Source organism: Mustela nivalis (genome assembly GCF_964662115.1).
Source record: "Mustela nivalis genome assembly, chromosome: 2".
In the NCBI taxonomy this organism is placed as follows: domain Eukaryota; kingdom Metazoa; phylum Chordata; class Mammalia; order Carnivora; family Mustelidae; genus Mustela; species Mustela nivalis.
This window is the reverse complement of record NC_139021.1, coordinates 97,743,729-97,770,091: the sequence shown is the minus strand read 5'-3', so window position 1 is coordinate 97,770,091 and position 26,363 is coordinate 97,743,729. Positions and strand designations below refer to the sequence as shown.

Below are 26,363 nucleotides of genomic sequence, written 5' to 3'. Positions count from 1 at the left end.
GCAAGGGAGGAAGTACAGTGACTCAAGGGAACTCACTCTGGGAAAAGCGCTAAAAATAGGAACCCATCAGAGAAAATGGTGCACCATGGAAGGAAAAGTAGAACTGAATTCATAGAGACATGATTTCCAGTCAGCGTGAAGCAAGGGGGCCATTCTCCAACCCCAGAACTCCCAACAAGCCGTTAAATTTCAAATAATACTTACATGCACCCCCCGCCCCCAAACCCGAAGTCCCCGGTCCATACGTACTCCAAACCCCCACCTCTCTCATCAAACCTGGCCCTCCATTCCCGCCCCGCTGGACAGACCACAGCTGCCTCTAACCCAGCACCCAGACGGACACCTGCATTCTCTAGGTTAAAGAACAGCTCCACTGTCCACCCACCAGCTGCCTAGCAGTAACCCCCAACTCTTTGGGCCTCCCCCCTAACATTTGAGTGAACACCAAGAGCCACTGACTTTGGAAGAATTTCCACAATTTATTCCTTCTTCTCTATCACCCCCCTGATGTCTTAGATGAGGCCTTTATCATGTCCCCTGTACAAAGAGCTCCTGCTCACTTTTCTCCTACTCTGCCCATCCCCCCCCCCACTATCATCTCTTGCCCCTCAGGCGTAGGTCTCTGGATGGGCTCCCATAACAGGTTACACCCCAGAACCCAGAAGCTGCACACTTCCCTTCCCTGCCGCCCCAGAAGCTGGGAGCTGACTGTCTGACAGAGACCCGGCTAAGGAGCTATGAGTGGGAATCCACTAGAGGGAAGCTGGTCCAAGGAAAGCTTTGTTTCTTTCTACCTTTGTTTCAGACGGCACATCTGGAGCTGAGCGCCCATCCTGGGACTCCTGGGGCACGGCGTGAGTGTGACAGCCCCCTTGGATGAAGGGGCCAGCCAGGCTGAGCGGCTAGACCAACTCCAGCAACGGCTCACAGCCAGACCTCATAGCCAGAGGAAAACTGCCCCCCCGTCAATGTCAGCCACTACAAACTGGAACTTTGGTTAACCAGAGCTGAAAGCAATCTTAACTGGTCAGTGACTTGTATAATCATGATCAGTTTACATGTGTCTTTAAGGTACACTTGACCCCTGGTGCTCTTTGCTTATTTCTCTAACTCTGGAGCCTGGCACAGAGCCTCGCAGGTGGGAAGTTCACACAGCCATGAGAGGCAGCGGACATTGTGCAGAAGGAAAGCAGTCCTGAAAGGCTGTTACCAGCAGACACGAGACAGACCTGACCTTTAGTCTCAACATTTTCCCAGAAAACCATCTCCTTTGGAACAATGTACAGGGGTACCTCTCCAAGAGATGAAAAATACATATGTAAAATGTAACCAGATTTCCAGCATGGGGAAATTAGTTCACGTGAACAGAACCTAACTGTTGAGGCCAATTCATTTTACCACTAACATGTAGCTATAATTAATGATTTCCCTGTCTGTTTTCTCTTTCAATGGAGATGAAATTAGCAATATGATGAGTCTGTTGAATTCGGGCTAATCACTAGGTCAAAAGCAAGGCTGGGCTTCCCAAAGGTCCCTAAGATGGTTCAGCAACAAGAAGGCAGGCCCCTTATGCCATTATTCTTTACCTGATCAGCCTACAATGAATCGGTCTGAGTTAAGCCCACACGGACATACTGCAATTGTGATTTCTTATAAGTGTTTCCAGGCCTTTTGGAATCTACCGTGGTGCAAAAAAAAAAAAAAAAAGTTATATTTTATCAAAGAACTAGTTTCCAATTTACTTAAATGTTGCCAAAAATGTTTAACGCCTCAAACAAGTATCATATGGCTTTCTCTCACTGGGGCTTCCCACACACTCGGGGGATTACAGTCTTTCTGTTTGGAGAAGAGAATCCGCAACTCAGCTCTCTCTTTGGATACATGTGCGAGGTCCCCTTTGCAGAGCCTCACTGGAAAAATGAGAATATTGAAGTAAAAGCGGTGACCCCCAACATATACTTAATTTGTAATCTCTCTTTTCCATTCATCCCCAAAACCGCAGGTTAGCAATGGCATAAAGCAAGAATGAGGCAGGAAGAGCCCCACTGAGGCCCTTGATCAGGTACATTCCAACCTGGACCACGTGTAGGATGGACTCAGCATTCAATACCACTTCGCAGAAAGGAGTTTTCAGGATAAAATCCAGGAGTACAAAGTGAAAATCCAAACTGAAACCAAGCTAACATGCGAACAAACCACAGTGTCAGATTCACGGGATGATTGATAGCCTGTTGTTTTTTAAAAACTGGACAGCTTAAAAAGCATGGAGACCCCTCTCCGGATTCCCTGGGGAGTAAGATCAGGTATTCGACCCAAACACACAAAGAATGTTCATTCAGTGCTTTGTGAGACGTTAGATTCTTCTAACCTTAAAGATTCTTGGCAGATAAGTGAGCAGGAAGTTTGATGGTCCCACTAGGCAACACAAAACTGTATCTAAGCCCAAAAAGCAGGAGTAGAGTTTGACTGTGTTGGCTGTGATGTTCAGGTCTCTAGGCCACACCCATGAGGTGCCAAAGGCTTCTGGATTCTTCACATGCTGCAGGTTCTTCAAAGAAACAGGACCAGAGCTCCTCTCCTCTTATGAAAAACAAAAGATGTGGAAACAGGAAGAGAGCATCTTAAAAAATGCAAAAAAAATGCTCTACATAAGAGAGGAAGAAGAGGGTCAGCCCACTCTTTGCTCTGGTCCAGAGTCAGGGTCCCAAGAATGCAAAACGCTAATCCTGCATATTCAATTCAAATCCTGTATATTCGCCTCTTGTCTTGGTGCCTTAAGACTTGAGCCCAGTCGTGGAGCCAACAGCCATGTGCGCGATACACACGTGGGTGCAAAATTGAGGGGAGAAGGCTTCTGAAGCCTTCTGGTCCAAGGAAGCTAATTATCACCAGGCTTACGGTGTCCTTTCCCAAACAGTGAGTGGCATCGTTTGTTCTGTGGGCCGTTACCCTGGGGGTAGCGGGAAAAACCTACGGCTGCTTCTGTGGACACACACGCACCCCCGTCGAGCCAAACGTAGGCAGCACAAGCTGCTTGGAGGAGTCATGTGAATCCCTCCCTTTCTAAAAATATTCCTCTCTGGCATACAACGCTACCGAGCATGGCTCGACTTAGTCATCGAGCCCATGGCTGCAGAGCTGGAGTACACATCCCACCGGGCACTGCCCCAGCTGGGTCCCCTGGCCCTGCACCTGTGCCATCAGACAGCCGGCCAGAAGGGACCGTCAGGAGACCCTCACTGGAGGAGACTCAGGGGCCAGCAAGCTCTGGAATTGTCACAAAGCTGCTGCATGACAGTGTATCCCACAGGGCTTTGGTCCCATCTAAGGAACAGGAAGCATTCTCGCGTGTGCTGAACCATCGTTTCTAGAGCTGATCCCTTCTTTTTTTTTTGTTTTTTGAAATTGATCATCAAACACACACATACACACCAGAGAAATAACAGAGTCACTTTTTCTCTTCTCCTAACCCACAGCTTTGTGTGACATCAGGAAACAGGGGTTGTGAGCTCTCCTGTTTAGAGCAGGCACGATGCAGAGTCAGGAAGCAGTGGAGGCACACAGGGGCCCCCCCACTTCAAGCATGTCAATCAGACACACCATGGGCTTTGTTCTACTACATAAGACGTGTCAGCTAACAGCGATGGATATCCAAACCAGTACTATACTAGCTTTGAAAAGCAGTAGTCCCTTCAGATAAACAACCCAAGGAAAAAGTAAACCCATCATGGGAGAGAGTCTGGCTTCTCTGGTTAGGGGAGGGCAGATAACCCTTTACCATTTCGTCTTCCTGAACATTCCATCAAGCACTAATTTCTGTAATTTGCATGATAAATATAAAATATCTACTTCGTACTCACACTACCTCTCTCTCCCCTCCCCCACACATGTTGAGACTCTACAGCCCTTGCTCTTAAGGGCCTTAAATGTTGAGTCTAATCTGCCCAAAAGAACCACCCGAAAAATAAGATGAATTTCTTGCACCTCAAACAGCTGAATTGCATTTACTTTTAATCCAGAGGCTCCCAAAAAAGACATGACATTCAAAAAAAAAAAATTCCTATGGTGTAGGTTTCATACTGATGAAAATCTCATCACTGGCCAGGCCCTGGGAAACACGCTACCGTCAGAAAGATCCCACTTGAAACCGCAATCATTCTGCGTTTAAGGAAAGAGGAACACGTGCCGCCAAATGGAAACTTTGGTTTGAAAGAGCTCAGAGGCCAGCTTGGAAGCAATGATGGTGAACACTGAGAGATGGGTAGAAAAACTGGCGAGGTAGATCGGTGCGTTTTTCAAACTCCTTTTGTATCCACGTCTCCTTATGTTGTTCTCCCATGGAGAAAACAAAGAAACCCACACCCAAGAGCTGGCACAAGAGCGCACTGGCCCATCCCTGCACCTGTGACAAAGACCCCAGCCTTTCTCTTGGGTTTCTGATGCCAGCTCTCCCCTGGAGCATGAGGTGCCAGACCCACTCGCCCAGCCCAGGACCCAGGCCAGCATGTCAGCATGATTTCCATAAACGTTGTTAACTCTCCTGCCTCATATAAACACACCGACCCTTCTCCCGTCCGCCACTTCCCTCCCAGATGCCACCCATTTTTCTGTTCCTTAGAAACCAGTACAGACCTCCTGCCTTCAGTTCATCACCTCTCTCTTTTTTTTTAAATAGACTTTATTTTTTAGATCCGTTTTCATTTCACAGCAAAACTGAGCAGAAGGTACAGAGAGTTCCCATGTACTCCCTGCCCACACGGGCACAGCCCCCCCGCCAGGAGCTCTCCCGGGGTACATCTATCACAGTGGATGAACCCACACGGACACACGATCCTCGGCCAGAGTGTCCGTAGTGGACACCGGGCTTCACTCTTGGTGCCCTGTGGTCTGCGGGTTTAGACAAATGGATAATGACATGTATGCGCCACGGGAGTGCCACGAAGACTGGTTTCACTGCCCTAAAACTCCTCTGTGCTCTGCTCACTCACTCCCCCCCCCACACACCCCACCCCTGGTAACAGCGTTTTTTACGGTCCCCGTAAGTTATGCTTTTTCCAGGACGTTATAGTTGCAATCCTATCTTGTCCGCAGCCTCCAGCCTGCCTCACTTCCCTTAGCAGCAGGCACTGAAGGTTCCTCCAAGTCTCTCCAAGGCTTTGTAGAGTGTTTCTCTTCAGTGGTGAGTAATACTTCATCTTGGATGGACCGCAGCTTATTTATTCACCCACCTCCCGAAGGACACTCTCATTTGTTTTGGAATCTCACTCAGACTGGGCTTTTACCGGCACCAAGCCAGGACTTGCCCTTGCTAAATCTTCATGGCGGTCTCGGCCTTCACCTGCTGACCCACGGGTGGCATCTGACACCGCTCATGCGTGCCTCCTCTCCATGTCTCCATTATTTTCTTTGTAAGGTTTTATTTATTTGTCAGAAGGAGAGAGCGTGCATAAGCAGGGGGAGCAGCAGGCAGAGGGAGAAGCAGGGAGCCCAAAGAGGGGCTCAGTCAAAGGACCCTGGGATCATGACCTGAGCCGAAGGCAGATGCTTAACCACTGAGCCACCCACGGGTCTCAATGTCTCCATTACTGATTGCTTGGCCTCTGGGCCATGGTGGCCACCTGGCTTTCCCATGACCTCACTGATGGCCTTCCCAGCTTCTCAATCAGTCCCTCCTCTTTCTGACCTGTGATGCTGCACTGCCCAGACCCACACATCCAACCATCGTTTCAGTGTCTCCACTTGGCTGCCCATTCCCCCCAGGCATCTAAACTTACCACGTCTCCAGGAGAGCTCCTGGGTCTCCTTCACCACCTCCCAACCTGCTTCTCTGGGTTTGTCCCCTCTCGGTCTGTGGCACCTTCAACTCAGTACTTCACGCTGAAAACCCTACAGCCATGCTCTCTCTTCTTGGTTCCTCGCTTTCACCTCTGTCTAATCCATCATTAAATCCTGTTGGTTCTACCACTAAAGGATGTCCAGAATCTATCTGATTCTCACCATCCCTGTTCTACTCTTGTGGTCTAAGCCATGGACCTCTCTCTGAAGATCACACTAATGGTCTGCCAACGGGTCTCCCTGATCTGTCCAGCCTCCTATACTCTGTTCCCCAAATAGCAGCAGAGCGACCCTAGAAAACAAGTATTACTCTTCTGCTTCAAATCCTCAGGTGGTACTCACTCAGTCTCTCACTCATAGTGAGACCCAAAGTCCTTATTATGGTCCATATGATTCTGTAGGATATGACCCCCACATCACATCTCTTGATCTTCACTGGCAATTATACCCTGCTATTCACCCAGCTCCAATCACACTGGCCTCCGAGCTTCACGTCTGCATACTCCTGACTCAGGGCCTTTGCACATGCTGTCCCTGCTGCCCGGAATGGTCTTTCCTCAACTATCCATTTGGCTGGCTTACTCATGGACTTCAGGTCTTTATTCAAAAGCTGCATAACTCAGAGAAGCCTACACAAGCCACCTTAGGTAAAATATCAATGATCCCCTCATTCAAACCTTACTTCATTCACCCTTCCCTACTTTATTTTTTCCCTTAGCATATATTTTATTTACTTATATTGCTAATATCGTCATTCTTCCCTTCTAGGAACTAGATTCCACGGTGGGAACTGTGGTCTACATTGTTCCCTGATGTTCCTCAGCACCTAAAAATGTGCCCCGCATAATAGAGGTGTTTGAAAAGTGTTTAATACAAGTACTAAAGAATGCATGAGTGAATGAGAGAGCAAATGAATTCCACTTGGCAGAATCAAATCCATTGCTTAATCTTTTACAAGAACCCCAGTTACTAGGTTTGGTGTCTCACTGACTTATTACTCACCACATCACATGCAAAGAAGTACCAAAATTTCAAATAAAATACACAAAGCTGTGATGTTCTACTGGCTCAAACTTCCTATTTTATTCAAGAACTTAAAAGCATGAAAAGCAACAAAAATGTGATAGTCTTGGAGCCAGGTTCCCTTTGGGCAAGAGTACATTTGCTCTGTTTAATCCCATATTTAAAGCCTAGCAGAGGTCGGCTCACAGTGGGAATTTAAAAAATATTTGTGGCTTGAATGAACACTAAATGTGGCTTTTGTTTTGGTCAGATGTCATTAGTTCTTGAGCAGGCTAGGCTGAACACACCCTCGGGGGTAGAGAGGTCTACCCCCACCCGTGCCCATATACCTATAAAACCTGTAAAGCATTTCTATGGAAAAGATTTTTTTCCCACTCAAAGGCTGATAATTGCTATTAATCATATTAAAATGGCTCCTGAAATAGAGGGGGAAAATGGGTATTTACCTGTCAGCTATCATGAGAACTACAATTTTGGAAAAAGATTTTGTTTTTTTAGAGCAGTTCTAGATTCACAGCAAAATGGAGCAGAAGGTACAGAGAGTTCCCATATACCTCCTACCCCCACTCTTCCACAGCCTCCCCCCTCATCACCACCCCCTCTGCTGTGGGGCATCTATTATGACTGCTGGACCCACAGTGACACAGCATCATTACAGAGAGCCCACAGGTTCTCTTGGGGCTCAGTCTTGCTGCTGTACAATCAGTGGGTTTGGATAAATGCACAGCCACACACATCTATCATCATGCTATCATACGGAGTCACTTCACAGTCCTAAAACTCCTCTGCGCTCTGCCTACTGCTCCCTTCCCCCACCTCAAGATAATTCCATCTTAAAGCACTGGCCTATACAGCAGACAGGTTAGACCAGAAGACTACCTACATTCACACCTTCTCTTTTTGGAGTTGGGCCAACTCAAGTAGCAATGAAGGTGATAATATGTCAGTTTCCCTTTGGAAGGAAACAATTGTTTCCTTACCTATTTAAAGGGTTCCATCTGGATGAAATGACCACTTCATATGCAGATGCGTGAGCTGAATCAGGCGTCTGTCTACTCCCAGGAGATGATGAGCTTGATTTTCCTTCAGCTTTTCATTAATTGATCTGAAGGAAGCATAAGTACAGGTTCATCAGCCCCAGGAGAGTTTTCTGGTGATCCTTTTACCAGTTCAGAACCCAAGGCCCCTCACAGAATCACGTCACCATGGGCAGCTGTGGCCATCACCATCCCATGAGCCCTATTTCTACTGAACACCTCGCCACCACACCTACTTGACTCTCTCAAAATCTGTCCGACTCCCTCAAAGTCCTCCCAGGACTGTCAGAGCACTTGGACTTGAGTCCCTATTCTGCCACTCCCCAGCTGCTTCTGGTCATACGTGACCCTCGTGGTCTCTGGTCGGTTTCACAGCTGTAAAACCCCGTGAATGGAGGTCTGCTCTGCCGTCCACACCGGACAATCCAAGCAAGGAACGGTAGTGAGAGCAGCTGGAAAGTCTCCAAGCGGTATCGAAATGCAAATATTCTTCTAGAGTGTTATTTGTTACTGTCCCCTCTTTATGCGATTCATTGTCAGGGCCAAACACCTGTTGTCACGATTTCTTGCACCCAGAAGAGAGTCCGTGAAACAAATGGGACTACTGTTCTGCTGTGGACAGAGGAGTATTCTAACATGTCCCCCCACCAGCCCCTCCTAAAAGCCACGATGGTTTTCCCTTGACGCCTCCATGAACAGTTCGGTCATGGGCCTCTTGTACCTCTCCTTTCCAATCATCTCCCCATACCTCAACAACAAACCAAAAAATCCCCCAAAAACAAACCATGGCATTTCAGACCCTGGAAACTATCAAAACTCATCTCCTTTTCAGACCATCTCTAAACGCTAATTTACTATTTTTACAGGGTGTTAGTCAAGATTTTGGACAAATTAGCACCACAATTTATTCTTCTATAGAGAAAGAGCAAATAGGACTCTAAATTCTCTCTTACAAAACTGGCAGTTGAAGGACCGTATAAAGTCAAGTATTCTTAGATTCAAGAATATTTCTCGAATTCATCAGAAAAACAAACATGAGGTTTAAATGGGCTAGCAACGTTTCCCAAGTACAATTATGCTAATCTGGCTTTATTAATGTACTGACCTACAGGGAAATGCCCTGGGGAAATGCCCTAAAATCTACACTCTAATGATGTTTTCTTCTTAAAAATGTCAGGTTTTTTGTAACATACTTTTACGGTTTCATACCGGCCAGAAGGATGCAAATGACAAGTCTGTCGAATATATAGGGTAGATTTCTAAGGGTCAGGGGATGAACCAGCCTTTGCTACAAAAGGCTCTCCAGCCCTGCTTCTCAAGGATCTCATTGCTACTGTCGTACAAAGTCACGCATTAATCGGTACCATTTTCGCGGAGATGACTTTGGGATCAAACCAAAGTTAACAACGGCTAACCCAGCCTCTACAGGACCCACAGGGAGCCCGGCTGCAGAGCAGGTGGACACGAGACACTGGGAAGCCAGCTTTCTTAGCATTTCTGGGAAGAAAAAGTACAGTCTCCTGGCTCTCGTCTTTACAGGAAAAGGCTGTTTCAGAGTTGAGAAGCTGTCCCCAAGGAAGTTCTGAGAGCTGACTTGCAAGAGAGCCTGATGAGGTGGAAACGCCAGAGGCAAAGCAGACAGGACGGCCAGGAAGTGTACCCAGGGCGCCTTCTGTGAAGGGGCACAAACCCAGGATAATCAGAAAAGCGTGGCTGTGCCCTTGAGATTGGCACATGGACAACAGAGGCCCCCGGTTAAGTGAAGGACAATGAAGCATGTCCGGTGGCTGGTGTGCAGCATGTGGTCAGCTAATGGTAGTAATTACTGGAATCATGGACCAGACCCCTGGTGAAGTCCAAGCAGATGGAGGGGACACAGCATTGCCAGGAGCCAGCAGCAGAGTCTGCACTGATCTCGGAAAAAAGGATAAAAAGCCAGGACTGGTAGCATTATGAACAAAGGCACCCTTCAAGCCTCTTGTCCATTAACTGGCCTTATCCCCCTACCTGGTCAAAATGACGACTACAACGTCCCTCTGTGACTTCACCTGGTAATTTGGTTGTTTGCATGTCAAAACCTATCAGCTTCAAATTAGAGTTGATATGTTTGGTGGGGGCGGCGGGGAGAAGAAAAGGAGGAAACAGGGCAACTCTGGCCACGAGAAGTCTTCACATCAGGAAAGGAATCATTCCTTTGGGCAGCAGCCTTTGAGGAAGGGAGATAACATTCCCTGAACTGAATGGGCAGAGCACGAAGTCACCCCTGCTAAGAGGCTCTTCAGGCAAATGTCATTTTCATACCAAGCAGAACACAGAGCAGTTTTCCTTCTGGAACGAGCCAGTGGCACACACATGCAGCAGCAGAGAATGAGGGGAACTTCCTGTCGTGGTGTCTTGGGCAGACGCTGCCTGGTTTGGTCTCAGGGAAGTCCCCGGTGCCTCTTAGGGCCAGGGGCTCTGTAGGGACCAGGGCAGCCATTCCTCCAGCCCCAACCAAAGGGCACCAAACCAGAAGACAGTCTCTGCTGCTAAAGCTTCTAGAAGGCACTCTCCATTTAATGGGAAATGGGGCACGAGCTGCTGGGGAAAAGGTAGACCCTATAGGCACTTCAGGAGAGTGAATGAGTGAACGTAGGAAAAAGCCCAACGTGTGAGAACATCAAGGATGTTTCTTCAGGAACACACAGCTAGACTCTAGCCCAGCCTCATCTCACAGAGGAAACGAGTGGAAACAAATAAATGGTCTCACTCTGTACCCCAGTACACAGGAAGCACGCTGATCAATAACCATCACGCCTATTAGAATTACTAGTTACCAACCAGACATATAAATACGACAAACTGTGCATGATGCCTAATTCTCAGGGCCAGGTCTCCGTTTTCAAGAAAGCATGCTAGAATGGAAGGAAGGGTGACGTTACTATGGGTATGATACTCAATCTACTCTAATTGTTTCAAGTAAGTCTTTTGGAAATACCAAAGTTCATCTGTATCAGTCTTCTATGGGGTTCTCTATTGCTCTGAGAGCACACGACCCCAGAGCCTTGGAGTGGGGGGGCGTGTCTGACCCCAAGATTTACTAGAACCGATGCTCAGAGATCAGATGGCAGATTTTGAAGAGATTATAAAAATCTGATTCACTTTGCTTTTGCTCATCAAACACGGCCCCGTACTGGTCTATTCTCAGATTTGCTTATGAACTAGATCACGTACTGGTCCATCTCTCAGGTCCTTTGGGCAAAAACCTTGGCTAAAATAACCACCTGTGCACATGTCGGTTCAATATGGACCTAGTTTTTGAGTCTACACCATTCAAATAAGGTGACAAGGGAGAAAGAAAATTCTGTAGGTATGAATGTGTGTGCAGTTAAAAAAACAACAACAACAAAAACCACATCTAATGAGAAAGAAATTAAGATTATAAATTTAAAGATTTACGCTAGGGGCGCCTGGGTGGCTCAGTTGGTTAAGTATCCAACTCTTGATTTCAGCTTGGGGCGTGATCTCAGGGTCGTGAGATCGAGCCCCACACTGGGCTCCACGGTGGACATGGAGCGTGTTTAAGATTCTCTCCCTCTCCCTTGGCCACTCCCCCCAATTAAAAAAAAAAAAAAAGTAAGCTAAGTGGTGCCCTTTGCTCAAAGCATTTCTGAGTGTGCTATAGCAGTTTCATCATCCCAGCTTCTCCATGAAGTCAGAACAGACCTGGAATACTGGACAGCCTTGGGCAAAAAAATAAAAATCCTGAGAGATTAAATGGGTGCCACGCACTAAGAAATTACCTTGAGCAATTACAAAATGCAAAGAACTATATTTACAATATGTGCTCTTTGAACCCCCAAATATTCACTAAGTTACAGTCTGGCTACTTGGGCCCTGGGCTACGATGGGGATTTTATCAGGTCAAAGAAGAACTGACTTAGAGCAGATGAAGAGCAAGAACATGATATAGGCAATGGCTAGTCTACTAGAACTTTCTCAAACTACTCAGCAATGCCCATTTGTAACGAACTGAAATCCTAATTACAAATCATATCCATAGCCACAGCCTCAAGGGCTTATATCATCTCCTGGCCAAGTCCCTGAGAAAGCAGGGTGGAGGGCCCAGCTCCCCACGGCTGCCCAGGGCCCCCAGAAGCCCGTGCAAAGCCAGGCATCTGGTCAGCCATGCCTGTGTGAGGAGGGGAAGGGGGACAGAACTGGTGCTTGTTCTCTTCCATGTTCCCTGCCACAAACACCTAGAAAGAACTTACAGTCCTAGTTCCAGCAACAACTTGGCTTCTCACCCGCGCCTCAGGGTGAGGCTCGGTGTCCTGGCTGAGAACGTCCTGCTCTGCCAGCCCGGGATCATCTCTCTTATCCCACCGCACCTCAAGGCCCAGGAAGTCCTGGTTATTATGCCCACCCAGGCGTCCTGTGGGAGGTCTGCCCTTGGCTCTCCGTACCCCACCCCTGCAACTCTGCCTTCACGCCCCACTGTCCTCTGGGCCATTCTTGCCCTGTCCTTGCTCACTCTCCTCCACAGGCCAGGCGGCTTGTGGGTGAGCCATGGAGGCCAAGGCCTCGGAGCCAGGCTGCCCAACTCCAGCTGTCCCTGTTTCCAGCCGGGTGGCGGACAGCCGCACTGTCACAGCGTGGGTCAGGAGGTACATGGCCCCCTGCCCTTGCTCAGTCCAGAGCTTCCCGTGGTGGCAGACCTCTGCCTCCACGTCTACGCCTCCTGGCTGCCACCGGCCAGCAGGAAGCACCCCACACAGGTCGACCCTCAAAATCCTAGAGCTGCTGCCAGGGCCCCAGTCAACTCAGCCATGAGCTCTCCCTGCGTTTGAGTTTGACGGTTTAGTCTCCGCTGCTGCCAGTCTGCAGGCTTTTCAAGGTCAGGGCTTAACCCTTCCCAGCACTCTGTATGTGTCCTCACCTGGGGGCACAGGGCAGGCAGTCCACCTTCCAGACACTAGAGCCACAGAAGCTTAGAGCCCACAAAGGATCTTTCTTGGTCCTTTCATCAAATCGAGACGAAACAACTGAACTCTGCAGACCTTACCAGCGAGTGTGTGCGGCTAACGACTTGCAGGGAGAGAACCCAGCCCCCCCTAGTCCATAGGCCAATGCTGCCCCCCCCAGTCGATAGGCCGATGCTTTTGCACCTCTGGTGTGCACCAGCCCGCACTTACGTCCCTGGGCCATATTTCTTCAAGTTCCCCAGAAAATATTTCTAAGCAACATCTGACCTAGTCTATATAGGGCTGTAACATGTCCCCTAAAAAAAGAAGTCACGATTCTCACTTTTCACTCAGTCAGGCCGTACTTTTCAGTACTAGTTCAGTCTGGTACCATGACCATCCTACTCGACAGCAGCATTCCCTGGCTCCTGAGGGGAAATTCACCCCCCACCCCCCTGGTTATGAGGGGACCCTGCCCTGTGCTGTTCCTGCCCTCAGCTGGCTGTGTGCAGGGGCTAGGACACCGAGCAGTGACAACGCGGGATGGCAGAAGCAGCTTCCCCAGACATACACAGCCCCGCCAGCCCCCGGGGAGCAGGACAGGCTGGCCAGGCGCGGGAGGACCACCAGCACACATCAGCACCCAGGACGCAGCTGGGTGACGGTGGAGGAAGGAAAACGGACAAGCAAGTTCAGGGGCAAACCTGTCTCTTCAGCCTCATTGGGATTACCTTCGCCAATCATAGGTGTTTGGCCAGAGCTGCTGGAAGAACAAATGCAGATTTAGGTCACATTCCAGAAACTACCAACCAACAGCACTTAGCCTTTTCCTTTTTCTTTTGTAATTTTAGTTTTGTTCTTCCCACCTTTGTTGGTTCAATTTTTAAACCCGGGATGCACTGCAGAGTTGCACCCTGGGCCCGGCCTGGCGGATGACAGATTGCTGGTCCACACAGCAGAGAGGAGCCCTGCTGTGAGCGCGGGCAGCCTCCGCCCCCTCCCGCGGAGAGGTGCACCTGTGCAGGCTGCCCGTGGGCAGGGCTCCTGTCGGGGTTCCTGTGGGTCCTGGGGGGCACTTAGGATGGGGGGTAGATGGGTCACGAGGTGCGGTCTCCTCCCCATCTCAGAACTCGGGGAGGCCCTGGGACAGGCGGCCAAAGTAGGACAGTCTCTCCGGCGCCTTGAATTAACCTAATCCCCGAACCACAGTCCTTAAATAATTGAACGCCCGGGTAACCAGTGTTCAAACATTTAAAGAATTTTAGCTACAGGGGCGTTTTAACCTTCCAGTTCTGGCGTCAAACAGTCGGCTCTCCCTCCTGTTGGTCACAGGCTCAGGCGACATCAAAAATATGGCATTTGGCACCCAAAAGGCACACACCTCAGATCCTCAATCGAGTACCTAGGAGCCATGTTATTGGAAGGGGATCATTTCAAACGGTAACCCAGCCAACTTAAAGCCAAACCAGAGAGATGAAAAGTACTCAGGTGGTTTGTCGTTTCACCATCTGTTACAAACTGTAAATGTGTCTCTTTGAAGCTGACAGACCTCCTGATAAAATGCTTAGATCAATCCTTCACGGGGAACAAAAATTATGTTTTTCTTATTTACTCCCTAAAAACAGAAAAGACCTATGCTGATTTCTTGGTAATTAATGTTAGCTGCTCCTAAAAAAAAAAAAAAAAAAATGCACTGAAGATACTTATTTACTGTTATTCTTTGACTATATATAAGGCAAATTTTAAACTGAACTATTATGTCAAATACTAAATATCTTGTTGTTAAATTTAACAAAAAAAGAAGCAAATCCTTCTCTTCCATCCATCCCCCCAGTTTTCCATACAGACTTATTTAATAGTAATTTAGAAATTTAGATACTCTTTCTCCATCTGGAAGTTGAAGTGTTTTAAATGACTATATATTTTAAATATATATATTTTTGTGTGTATATGTGTGTGTGTGTGTGTGTGTAAAATTACTATATATTTATTGTTCATCAAATGGCAACTCGACCCAGAAAATTCGCCCACTCCATCTGGAACACTTTTCCTTCATCTCTACCTATGGACGCGGGATTTCAAGGCCAAGCTCAGATATCACCCCTCAAAAGCTTTCTTAAACTCGGCCGTCGGATACATGGTGCACGGGATGTAAGCTGGCATCACAGCTGTTACAGGGCGAGCCTGGCCCTCAGGAGGCCACGTCAGAGTCAGTGCAGCCTCGTGTGGACCCCAAATACCCAGTAGCGACCTCAAGTCTGACGTGCCCATGGCTGAGCTTCAGATCCTCCAGCCAAAACCTGCTCCTTCCCTGGCCTGCTCTGTGTCCTGGCAGGACTCAGACCAAAAACCTTGCGCTCAGTCTTGATAATTCTTTTCCCAACACCTCCTATCCAGCTCATCAGCAAACCCTATTGGCTCCACCATCCATGTGTATCTGAAATCTGACCACCTCTCCCCACCTACTTCCACCGCCTGCTCCAGAAGCCACCCACGGGCCTCATCTGGGGCACAGCAAATGTCCTGCTTTGGGCCCCCGCTTCCACCCTTGTCCCCCGACACTGGCCTGAGTGACCCTGGTAGAACAGTGGGTCTGATCACATTACCCTTTCCCGCAAACTCTCCCAGGGCTTTCCACCTCACTCAGAGAAAAGCCCAAAGTTTTACAGTGGCCGAGGACATGCTGTCCCATCTGCCCCCTTCCCTTCTCCTTGACCTTGGCACGTGCTGTCTTACTCAGCGCCAGCCACGATGGCTTTCTAGCCACACCTCCAATGCAGGGACTCTGTTCTAGAACAGTTCCCCAGACAGCGGTAAGCTGGCTCCCTGCAATTCGACCCTATTCTGATGCTGTCTGCTTGCAGGTGATGTCAGATCCCACAGGTGAAGGGCTCCGTCCCACAGGACCATCCCACTTCAGACGCCTGTCAAGTCTAGGTGATCAGCTGTGCTTCTGACTTGGCTGCCGCAAATCCGAGTTTCCATGATCCCTGCGCTGCGATCAGTTAATTTGCTAGAGCAGCTCATAGAGCTCAGGAAAACAGTCTGGTCACTGGGTCACCAGTTTATCATAAAAAGATGTAGCTCAGGAATAGCCAGAGGGAGAGAGGTACGGAAGGGGAGGCTGGGAGGGTCCCAAGTGCAGGAGCTTCTGTCCCTGTGGAGCTGGGGGTGTGTCCATCCCCTAGTGCAGATCTGTTCGCCAACCTAGGCGCTCCCTGAACCCCGAGTTATGGAGATATTTATGAAGGCTCCCTCATGATGACACAATAGAGGCTTAGCCGCATTTCCAGCTCCTCTCCCCTCTCGGGCTGATGAGAGTGGGGCTGAAAACTCCAAGCTTCTCATCATGGCTCCATCTGTCTGGTGACCAGCACCCCCTGCCCAGAGCACAGGCAGAGCTGCCTTATAGAACAGAAGGCTCTCTTGGTGCTCCAATCGGGAACTTACAAAGGTTTTAGGTAGGAGCTCTGTGCCAGGAACAACAGGGCAGAGACCAAGATGTGTCTTCGATTATCTCCCACTTAGTCATCTAATTTACCGTACATCCTTCCTCCTGAGCCTAAGTGCTCAATAAATATTTGTTCAAGAATGCGTGCCTCTCTCCTTTTTGCAGATTACTCAGGGCCTTCCACAGTGTACGTGTGTACACAAGGCCCTCAGATAGGACTATCTTTACAGAAATACCTACAGGAGCCACTGGAGCACCGTGAGCCTGTTTCCTTATCAAGATGGTGAAATTAGATCTAAGGTCTCCTGAAAACCATTAAGAGCTTCAGAAACGTCCTCCTTTTACAGAAGAGGAAATAGATTCAGACACGGGAAGAAACGTGCCTTCCTCTGCACTTACTGACCTCCTACTGAGTGCCAGGAATGCAGCATGAGGCCAAGACAGCGCTCATTCGCGAAACCTCTCTTTCAGGGAGACAGACATGAAAACGAATCATTTCCGTCCGAGGTCCTTCCTAAGTGCTCTAACAGGGAGAACGGAATATTCCAATATAAGGTGGTGTCCCGGATGTCATGGGGACCAGCAGGCAGAAGAGAAAGAGCAGGGATTCCCCCTCCCTGGGAAGACCGGAAGCAGAGCCCGCCTCTGTGCAGCCTCCACCCTGTGGGTGCCCAGCTCAGCCTTCCCTAGGGCAGCACTCTTCCCTGGGATATGAGCGCCCCCCCACAACGCCCCCCGCCACTCCCCTCCTCAGTGCACACTTGGGCGACAGGGGTCACCTTGAGTAAACAGCTTAACTTGGGTCCCCGGGCCACCTAAGCATTACAAGACACAAGCCTTATCATTCAGCCTCCGTCCTTCCTCCTCCTTCCCCTTCCCTTCCTTCTTGCCTTCCTTTTAGTTGAGGTACAGCTGACACACGACACTGACAGCATTACATTACTAAAGGTGCACAACATAGCGATTCGACAAGTCTGTTCTTCAGTTCTTATTTCTAATGTGCAACCCACTGACCACATTCTGAAATCAAACCATTTTTTTATTGCATGTTTTTTCCTTCTCAGCTCCGCCCCCACAGCCAGGTTCATATGGACTCTACATTACCTGGTCACTGAGTCCCTGGGCAGCTTTCTGCCCGAAAGCTCATCACCAGGTACCAACAGCTAAAGCCACACAGGCTTCAGAATGCATGCTTTCATTTCACAAAGCAAGTCCACCTTGGCCAGAGTACCCCATGCAAACAGTTAGAATCTGACCCCAGAAGCAGGAAGACAGTAGCCGGTGAGGAAACACTGCCCATGTCAAACACAGCCCAATTAATCTCTTTGGTATAAAAACTGATTCTGTTTCACAGATCAAAGAACGGGAAGACGAATGCAACTAGAAAATACACGACTGCTGGTCTGACTCATGCCCAGGGACAGAATCACAGTCCTTCTAGCTCTACCTCCTCGATCTCCTCGATGCCTCCAAATCCCCCTTCACCCCAGTCTTTTTTTTTTTTTTTTAATATTTACTTATTTATTTATTTGACAGAAATCACAAGTAGGCAGAGAGAGGGGCGGGGGGGGGGAGGCTCCCCACTGAGCAGAGTGCCCGATGCTGGACTCGATCCCAGGACCCTGAGGATCATGACCTGAGCCGAAGGCAGAGACTTAACGTACTGAGCCACCCAGGCGCCCATCTTCACCCCAGTCTTCATTTTAACCTTCGGTCAGGGGCATGGCCCTGCACCCAGAGAGTGCCCACCAACTCTGAGGACAAGGATCTGCCAAGATTGAATAAAGATGTCAGAGCACAAATGGAGTCTGGGAGACTAGAGGACACCCCTCACCTCCCACTGGTAACAGGCAACGTGATCGCGGCCCAGTCAGACATCCCAGTACCCCATGCATTTGGCTCCAGCTGGGATCGAATGATGTCTCTTGAGAATAAAATCTAGCACAGTGCAATTCTATGCCAAAGAGAGGGTAGGATATAGACAGTCTCTCTGTCCCGAAACCGACTTGTAGGTAGTTGAACCACATGAAATCACTGTATGGGTCAAAACAACCAAGCACCGACAATTCCACACACTCCAAACTTAGCGTCCTCTTCAGCGCTGCGGAGGACGGATGCTCTCCCCGCCAACAGCAGTCCAAGGAGCAGCGTCATAAAACAGCTCGTCCTGAAAGGCACCAGATTTCCCACTAGGTTACTGGGACCATAGAAAATTACATTATTGACAAGATTTACAGTTAAGTCATAAAAGCAAATGTGTAATTTCTTTCGTGTTGTCATTTATAATGGCAACAGTATGTTCCAAAGGTCATACAATAGGCATAGATAACAGCAAATTTATAGTTTAAAAAAAAAAAAAACCTTCGAAATGCTGAAGAACTGATGTTTTATAGACAGGGATGGGCTTACACAGTAAGCACCAGGACACAGTCTATCACTAGGTGGAAATGTTTCTAGGATTTATTACACATTTCTCTGCTTTCTTAAATAGAGACATACTGAAATATTATTCTTGATAATTCAGGGTTATCAATTATTCTGCTGTGTTCTCAAATAATGATGTCTTATTCATATGAAGTTGTTGGTTGCAAAAGCAAAGACATAAACATTTTGTTTCTTAGGGCACCATGGCGGCTCAGTGGGTTAAGCGTCTGCCTTCAGCTCGGGTTGCGATCTCAGGGTCCTAGGATGGAGTCCCACATCAGGCTCCCTGCTCAGTAGGGAGTCTACTTCTCCCTCTTCCCCTGCTCCTCCCCAGCACTCCTGCTCTCTCTCTCTCTCTCTCTCTCTCTCACCCTCTCTGTCTCAAAAAAAATCTTAAAAAAAATTTTAAAAATTAAAAAGAAATGCTGTTTCTTGTGCTCCTATATTTGTTTTTGTCTGTTTCACAGTTCAACAACAACAAAAAACCCCATACAAAACAGCACTTCTGTGTTCATTTACTGGGGCTTCCATAAAAAAGTACCACAGCCTAGGGGGCTTGAATAACAGAAATTTATTTTCTCAAGGTTCTGGAGGCCGGAAGTTCAAGATTAAGGTGTTTGCAGGCTTGGTGTCTTCTGAGACCTCCGTCTTTGACTTGCAGATGAAGCCTTCACATTGTGTCCTCATTTTAGCTTAATCACTTCTTTAAAGGCCCTATCTCCAAATATACAGTCACATTTTTTTTTTTTTTAATTTGAGAGAGAACACACAAGCTGGGAGAAAGGCAGAGAGAAAAGCAGCTCCCTGCTGAGCAAGGACCCCCCCCCATCCCCACCCCCACCCCCCATGCAGGACTCCATCCCAGGACCCTGAGGCCGAATGCCGATGCCTAATGACTGAACCACCCAGGCGCTGCCACTGTCCCATTTTGAAGTACAGGGGTGAGGACTTCACCTTATGAGTTCTGGAGACACACTCAGCCCATAACAACCTCCTATTGCTAGACACCATGCAAATTTCAAGCTCTTAACCCAGATACATCAGGATTCAAATCAAGGCTACCCCATTTCTAGTTCTGTGACATAGGTAAGGTCACTCAACCTAAGTTTTAGCTGCGGCCTCTGAAGTGAGGATAATGACACCAATACCTCGAGACAGGTTTTTACATAAAGTGTGCAAGTTGGTTTTTCAAAATATCACTTCATTTTTCTTATTTTTGAAGTGTTTGTCTTTTCACAGCCTTTCCCTTAGGCCTGCCCATAGCTGTGCCTTTCCTTCTTGAATCTGTTGGGGGCTTCCAAACCAGATGACTAAATTTGTTAGAATTAGATATAAAGGCTCAAAACCAAGCGCTAAGGCTTTCCTGCGAATAAGGAATGCAAACTTGAGCACGTGGGATTTCAGATTTCTTGCAGCTGATAGTATGCTTGTCTGTTTCTTGGCATTTCTGTTCCACATACAACACATCTGCCACCCACTTTAGATGGGGCAATTCTAATGTGAGGTGTGGCTTTGTCAGCACTTATAAAGGGGGGGGCAGTGTCATTCTATGATAATCATTTTTGTTTTGGAAGAGGTTGGGATGGTAGCAACTAATTTAAAAACTTCATGCCCCTGAAAAAACAGCACAAGGAAGTCTCAGAGGCTAAACCGTCTTCTAGAAAGTTTTCCAAAAGGAAGCGGAGCACTGAGCACCCCTGACTCAGAGCTCCTTCCAAGTCTCATTCTAAAAGTTTGGCAAACTTTTTCTGCAAAAGGCCAAGCTGTAAAACGTTTAGGTTTTGTGGACACACGTGGTTTCTGTCACAAAGACTCAACTCTGCCACTGTAAAGATGTGACCCAGAAACCATCACCAGCCCACCGCTATTAGCTTCCAAAAGTTCCATATGGATTTGCTGCAAACAGTAACCCATTTCTCCTAATGAAAAGAGTTTGAAAACTCAGGGTCAACCTGGCACCCCCATTTCTTTCTCCCACCTTCTCTTTCCTGAAAACAGCCAATGCTGTAGCAGCTCCCTGCCTTACTGAACCAAAGGCCACTGCAAAATAAGCCAGATTGAGTTCCTGTCCTCAGCGCTTTATTTTTATTTATTTATTTTTTAAGTAGGCTCTACACCCAGCACAGAGCCCAATGCAGGGAACACAGGGCTTGAACTCACCACCTTGAGATCAAGACCGGAGCTGAGTTCATCAAGAGTTGGACACTTAACCAGCTAAGCCAGTCAGGCACCCCTCTGAGCGCTTAAGAGTTCTGAAACCTCTCTTGGTAAAAAGGGATAAGGCAGCGAGTCCTGATGATGGGGGAGCAGGAGGCTGGCTGAGGACAAAGCAAAAGCTGGCACCTTGCACCCCCTCTCTACTCGCTCCCCTCGGTAATGTGTGTGACATTCCTCAGGCACCCCTGACCGCCATAAATGAGAAACAAAGAGTTAACTTGCAGAAATCACAATCCTGCAAGACAGGAGTCTCCCTTGGTTTACCAATGTCCTAGAGATTTACAACAAAGAAGTTACCTTATCAATAGCAGAATTTCCAGAGGCAAATAACTCAGTTCCTCAAGCCCTAAATAAAGTTAAATTTCGGGATGCCTGGTGGCTCAGTTGGTTAAGCAGCTGCCTTCAGCTCAGGTCATGATCCCAGCGTCCTGGGATTGAGTCCCACACATCAGGCTCCTTCCTTGGTAGAGAGCCTGCTTTTCCCTCTGCCTCTGCTGCCACTCTGTCTGCCTGTGCTCACTCTCGCTCCTCTCTCTGACAAATAAATAAATAAAATCTTAAAATAAAATAAAGTTAAATTTCTTCTAAACCCAAATCTCACTAACAAGGACACTTGATAGGAGAAATGTGAAACTTTATCTCTAGATCTCCAAGATAGTGTCGAGAATCATTCCCAAGCATATGGCCCATTGATACACATCTAAAGGGTCTCACAAGATTTTTAGTACTAGTAATAAATAACCTTTCTCCCAACAATAGCTAGCCCCTCAAGGTCCTGGAGACCTTGCTTCCAAAATTCCTTAGAGACTAACATCACCCCCTTTGTTCTCACCCACTCCTCAGGATAACGGGGCAGCATCTCAGTCTGCCCAAGGGTCCTGTCCCCGTGCTCTAATAAACCACCATTTTGCACCAAAGATGTCTCAAGAATTCTTTCTTGGTCATCGGCTCTGGATCTCAGCCCACAGAACCCCACCTAGGTTCTAGAACTTCATCACTGATACAAGGCACCAAGCTGACAGTGGACAACAACCGGCTGTCTTGGACTCCTACTTACAACACAGCACAAGGAAGAACCACCTGAGAGTCACCTGCCCACAAAACTCTATTTTTACCAATCATCAGCATGACAGAATCCTGCTTAAGGGGATGAACAAAGAAGCAAACATACAGTACACAGACATGACAAATTGTTCCTTATTATTTCTTAATTCCCAAGTGTCACCTACATGTCCCTTCATCCTTGAAAAAAAAAAAAAACAAAAGAAAAGAAAAAGCAAAAAACAAAACCACAGTATCAAAGTTGTATGGGAAATACCTCAGTCTATAATGCCTCCTTTTGTTTTTATACAGCTCTTCCCTCTGGAAAGGTAAAAGGGTACCGCACTTTCCCCTCCCATCCCCACACAGATCCCATGTCCGTGTTGCTGTATCTTTTTCAATCCAAGAGAAGTAAAGAGACATTTGGTTGTTTGAAATCATTCACGGGGTCCTTGGGGGAGCAGAGATTCAACTCAACATCCCTGAATCACCAACCTAAGTCTTCTTCCAAAGAGACCAGAAGCCTCGACCAGGTCCTCACAGGAATGGGAGCTGATACTCTCTGAGATGAGAACATTCCGCCCTAAGCCCATTCGTGTTCCTGGGTTACAGCGATTTCTACTCAGAACATCAACTCTGTGATGCCCACCGTTAAGGCTCTGGGCAAGCCAGGGCTGACTGTACTGAGAGACTGGGGGACAATGAGCTCAGAGATTTGCCATTGGCAGCGCTGGAAGAGTTAAACAAACAGAACCACAACATGCCTTAGAGCTCTCTGAAAGAGAAGCATGGACCACAATTCCGCTTCAAGTTGTCTAGTATTTTTCCAGAAAACATTTTTCTAGTAATGAAGCAGACTGGCTTCATTCGACAAACCGTCTGACCCCCTGCCACCACACCAGTGTGCTGCTACCACCTGGGACATCAAAATGTGCCAGATCCTGGGTCAACACAAAAATGTAGAAAATTCTGAAGCTTACCGGAACTCTATTTGAATTAATCAAGTCAATTCTACCAATGACAAAAATTCATTGATTTGCAGACTTTACAAACCAAGAGGCACATCTTTCATTTAGTGTATCCTTAAGTGCCCCCAAGTGAACTCTTGTTTTGCATGAAAACAGACTTTCCTGGGAACTACAATGTAATCTGAATACCAATAATAAGACATCTATCCCCACTTTAAAAAAAAAAAAAAACAAAAAACCAGGAACTGCAATTTTCCTAATTTTCAAAAACGGAGGAGAGGGAATCTGGGAAGTAACTCTCTATTCAAGATGTAAACTCCTATTTTTGAGATTTAAATGGCTTTAATTGTATTTAATTTAATGTGATGAGATTAGGCATGAGCTGTGTCAGTCATGGAAAAAATCCCACCCAGTAAAAGCAAACACTTAATATTGTTCTTATCGTGGTTCTGCCTTTAAAATACCAATACTTAGAAAACACTAGAAATGTTAACGTTTACTCAACATTGTGACCCAGTTCTAAGACCTTCTGTAGTGGGTGGAAACAGTGCCGCAGAGAATGAATGATTTTTGATTGAGAAATCATTCAAATGTACTTCAAAGGAAAAGCATGGTGACTTAAATGACGGGAGGCTGGGAGCCTGACAAAGACAATGGAGGCAGCCCTTGTCAAAATAAAAAAAGACTGGTGTTGGCAAAGTGGGAAAGAGAGCACTCTTGATTAGCGCGAAGCTTATCCCCGTCTCTAGAATATCACAAAGCAAGCTAGAATTGTTCACGGCAGTTTGGTAATGCACCCCAGACTTCCAAATCGTTGTTTTACAGAATTTATATGGAAAGTGTACTATTAGTATCACTTATTACCAAAACATTCAACCGGGTTTAGCCCAAGGGCATTACAAATAAACCCTGGGAGGCGCCGAGCAGGTGGAGTGAAGAAGAATTGTTGCCACACAAAGTTGATTCACCTGCTCCGGAGGTGGGGGTGGGGCGGGCCCGGTATCCTAGCAGGGGTCACCCGGGGCCCGGATTCCAGGACTGCCCAGGTAACTAGGAAGTGCGTGACCTTGTTCCAGCCAAGACCGACGGCTGAAAGATTCCATCTCCTGGATAAAAAAGGGGACTTCGCTGAACGTTCTTTGAGAGACTTTCCAGGGCTCAAATATCAGTTTATAAATATCTCCAGCCAGGTGGGTGCGCCTCGCTTAGCCGCCGGGAAAATCCAGCGTTCATTCATCTAATCCCGCACAGGAAGGGCGCCCTGGGGCACGCGCCGGCCGCGCCCGCACCCCAGGACGCTCCTCCACTCCTGAGCGTCCTACGGGGTGAGCAGGGCGGGGAAGTGTCGCTGCGAAGTTTAAGGGCGGCCTCGCACACCTTAAGTTGAAAAAACTGCTGAATCAGGGTGCCCCCATTTCGCCAGACTCGAGGCGATCGGATGCTCCCTTCCCGCACCCCTCCTCCGACTCCGAAAAGAAACCGGATCCGCCAGTCGGCTCAGAGGTCACCCGCGAAGAGCAGGGTGATGTCATCCGGCCACCCCTACAACCGCTCCCCAAAGAGCAGAGAGGCGAGAAATCTATGCATCACCGGGACGGGGCACCCTCCGGAAGGTGACCCCTGAGCGCAGCCTCGGCCCTGCGGGGTGGGGGCGGAGGACGGTGCGCGCACTCGGAGCGGTGGACCGGCTCCAGCATCCCCTCGCCCCGCCGCGCGGCGGCCGGGATGCTCCAGATCCCCACCGGACAGGCAGGGGCAGGGAACCGCGGAAAACGGGACGCGGGCCCTGAAGCCCCCCTAGAAACCCCGGCCGAAGGCTTTAGGGACCACTCCCCGGAGTTACGCGCGGCGACACCCAAGGCGCGTTCGGTGGCCGCCGCGCCGGTTTCCGGCTCCGGAGCCCGCGATGCGCGCCGCTGGGGGGCCGGGGGAGGGGCCGGGGCGGCGGGCAGGGGGCCGCGGGCCGCGGCCGCCCGCGCGGCGGGCCTCCCTCTACCTGTGGTGGAGAGCACGGTGCTGGCGAAGAAGAGCGCGGAGGTGAAGTCCCAGTTCCAGTTGCCCGAGGCGTTGCTGAGCACCGACACGCCGTAGTTGCTGGCCTCCAGCACGCGGCCCAGGAACTGCTCGAGCTGCTGCTCCGACAGGCACTCGTGCTCCTCCAGGAAGCGCCGCTTCAGCTTGCGCAGCTCCTGGCGCAGCAGGTCCTCGTAGGGCAGCTCGACCGACGAGAAGACCACGGCGCCGAACACCAGGTAGAGCAGGTAGCCGAGCACCAGGAAGCCGAAGCACCAGGCCGAGCGGTGCCGCTCCACCAGGCGCACGCACGAGCTGCCGGCCAGGGACTGCAGCATCTTCCCCCGCCGCCGCCGCCGCCACAGCCGCCGCCGCCACAGCCGAGGCCCACGCCGCAGACCGGCCCGAGCGCGGCCCGCCGCCCCGCCGCCGCTCGGCCCCGCCCCTGCCCCGCCCCCTCCACGCCCCGCCGCCGCTCGGTCCCGCCCCCGGCCCGCGCCCACTCCCCACGCGCGCCCCCGGCGCTCCCCGGCGGCGGCGTCTGCCTGCGATTGGCTCGCCGGGGAGAGGTTTTTCTTCCTTCTTTTCCTGCTTCCCTGCAATATAAAAGGCCCCGATGATGTGGCGCTGACGTGGGTGCCGGCTCAGGTAACCCGAGAGCCGGCTGAGACCGCGTGGCAAACTTGGCCGGACCGCCGGGACTGGGAGCGCGGCCCGGGCACCCCCGCCCATCGCGTGGTCCCGCGGAGTGGACGGGGGTCGCTGGCGCGCAGACCCCTGTCCCGCCGTCGCCCCCGGCACCTCCTGCTCCCTCCTGGCTTCTGTAACCAAAGCTCGGCGGACCGCGGGCCGGGGGTGACCGTCTGCGCGGCAGCGCGCTGGCTGTCCCAGCCTCTGCTCCCACCCACACCTCCCACCTATTTTGTCTTAATCGGGGCCTGTATTACCAAATAGCGAGCTCTGGAATCCCTCCTTCGTCTGCCCAGTGGCCCAAGCCTCGAGCGATGTGGTGCCAACGGTGATGGTGAAAATATCAAAACCCCAGGGTTGGAAGGCACCTTGGGTCATAGAGATCTACAGTCCCCAACCCCGCAAAAGAATCTGAGAGTAAAGTAGAGTTTGGGAAAGGCACCTTTCTGAACTCTCGCTGTTTGAAACGTGAAGAGGGAAGCAAGTTCCCAGTGTGCCAACGAACAGAAGAAATTCAGCTTTCCCAAGTGTTTCTTTTAAAGTGACAGGGTCAGTGAGCCACCTGACCGTGGAGGAGAGTGAAAACCGGGGCACCCTTCTGGAAAGGCAATATGGCAATACATTCCCAGAGCCTTGAAGCATTTGTGCTTCAAGGTGATTCCATGATGTGTCCTAAGAAAAAAATAATCGGGTAAGGATTTATAGACAGGCTATTCATAAA

General features: G+C 49.2%; 1 protein-coding gene across 1 annotated transcript in view; it reads right to left on the bottom strand.

The window, feature by feature from the left end:
- Positions 1–25,374, bottom strand: part of KCNK1 (potassium two pore domain channel subfamily K member 1) — a 42,394-nt gene extending 17,020 nt beyond the window's left edge. The window contains exon 1 of the mRNA XM_082718944.1: positions 24,936–25,374. Within this exon, the coding sequence (XP_082575070.1) occupies positions 24,936–25,290 (355 nt within the window). The 5' untranslated portion in view covers positions 25,291–25,374. The remainder of the gene's footprint in view (positions 1–24,935) is intronic.
- Positions 25,375–26,363: the final 989 nt, after the last annotated feature.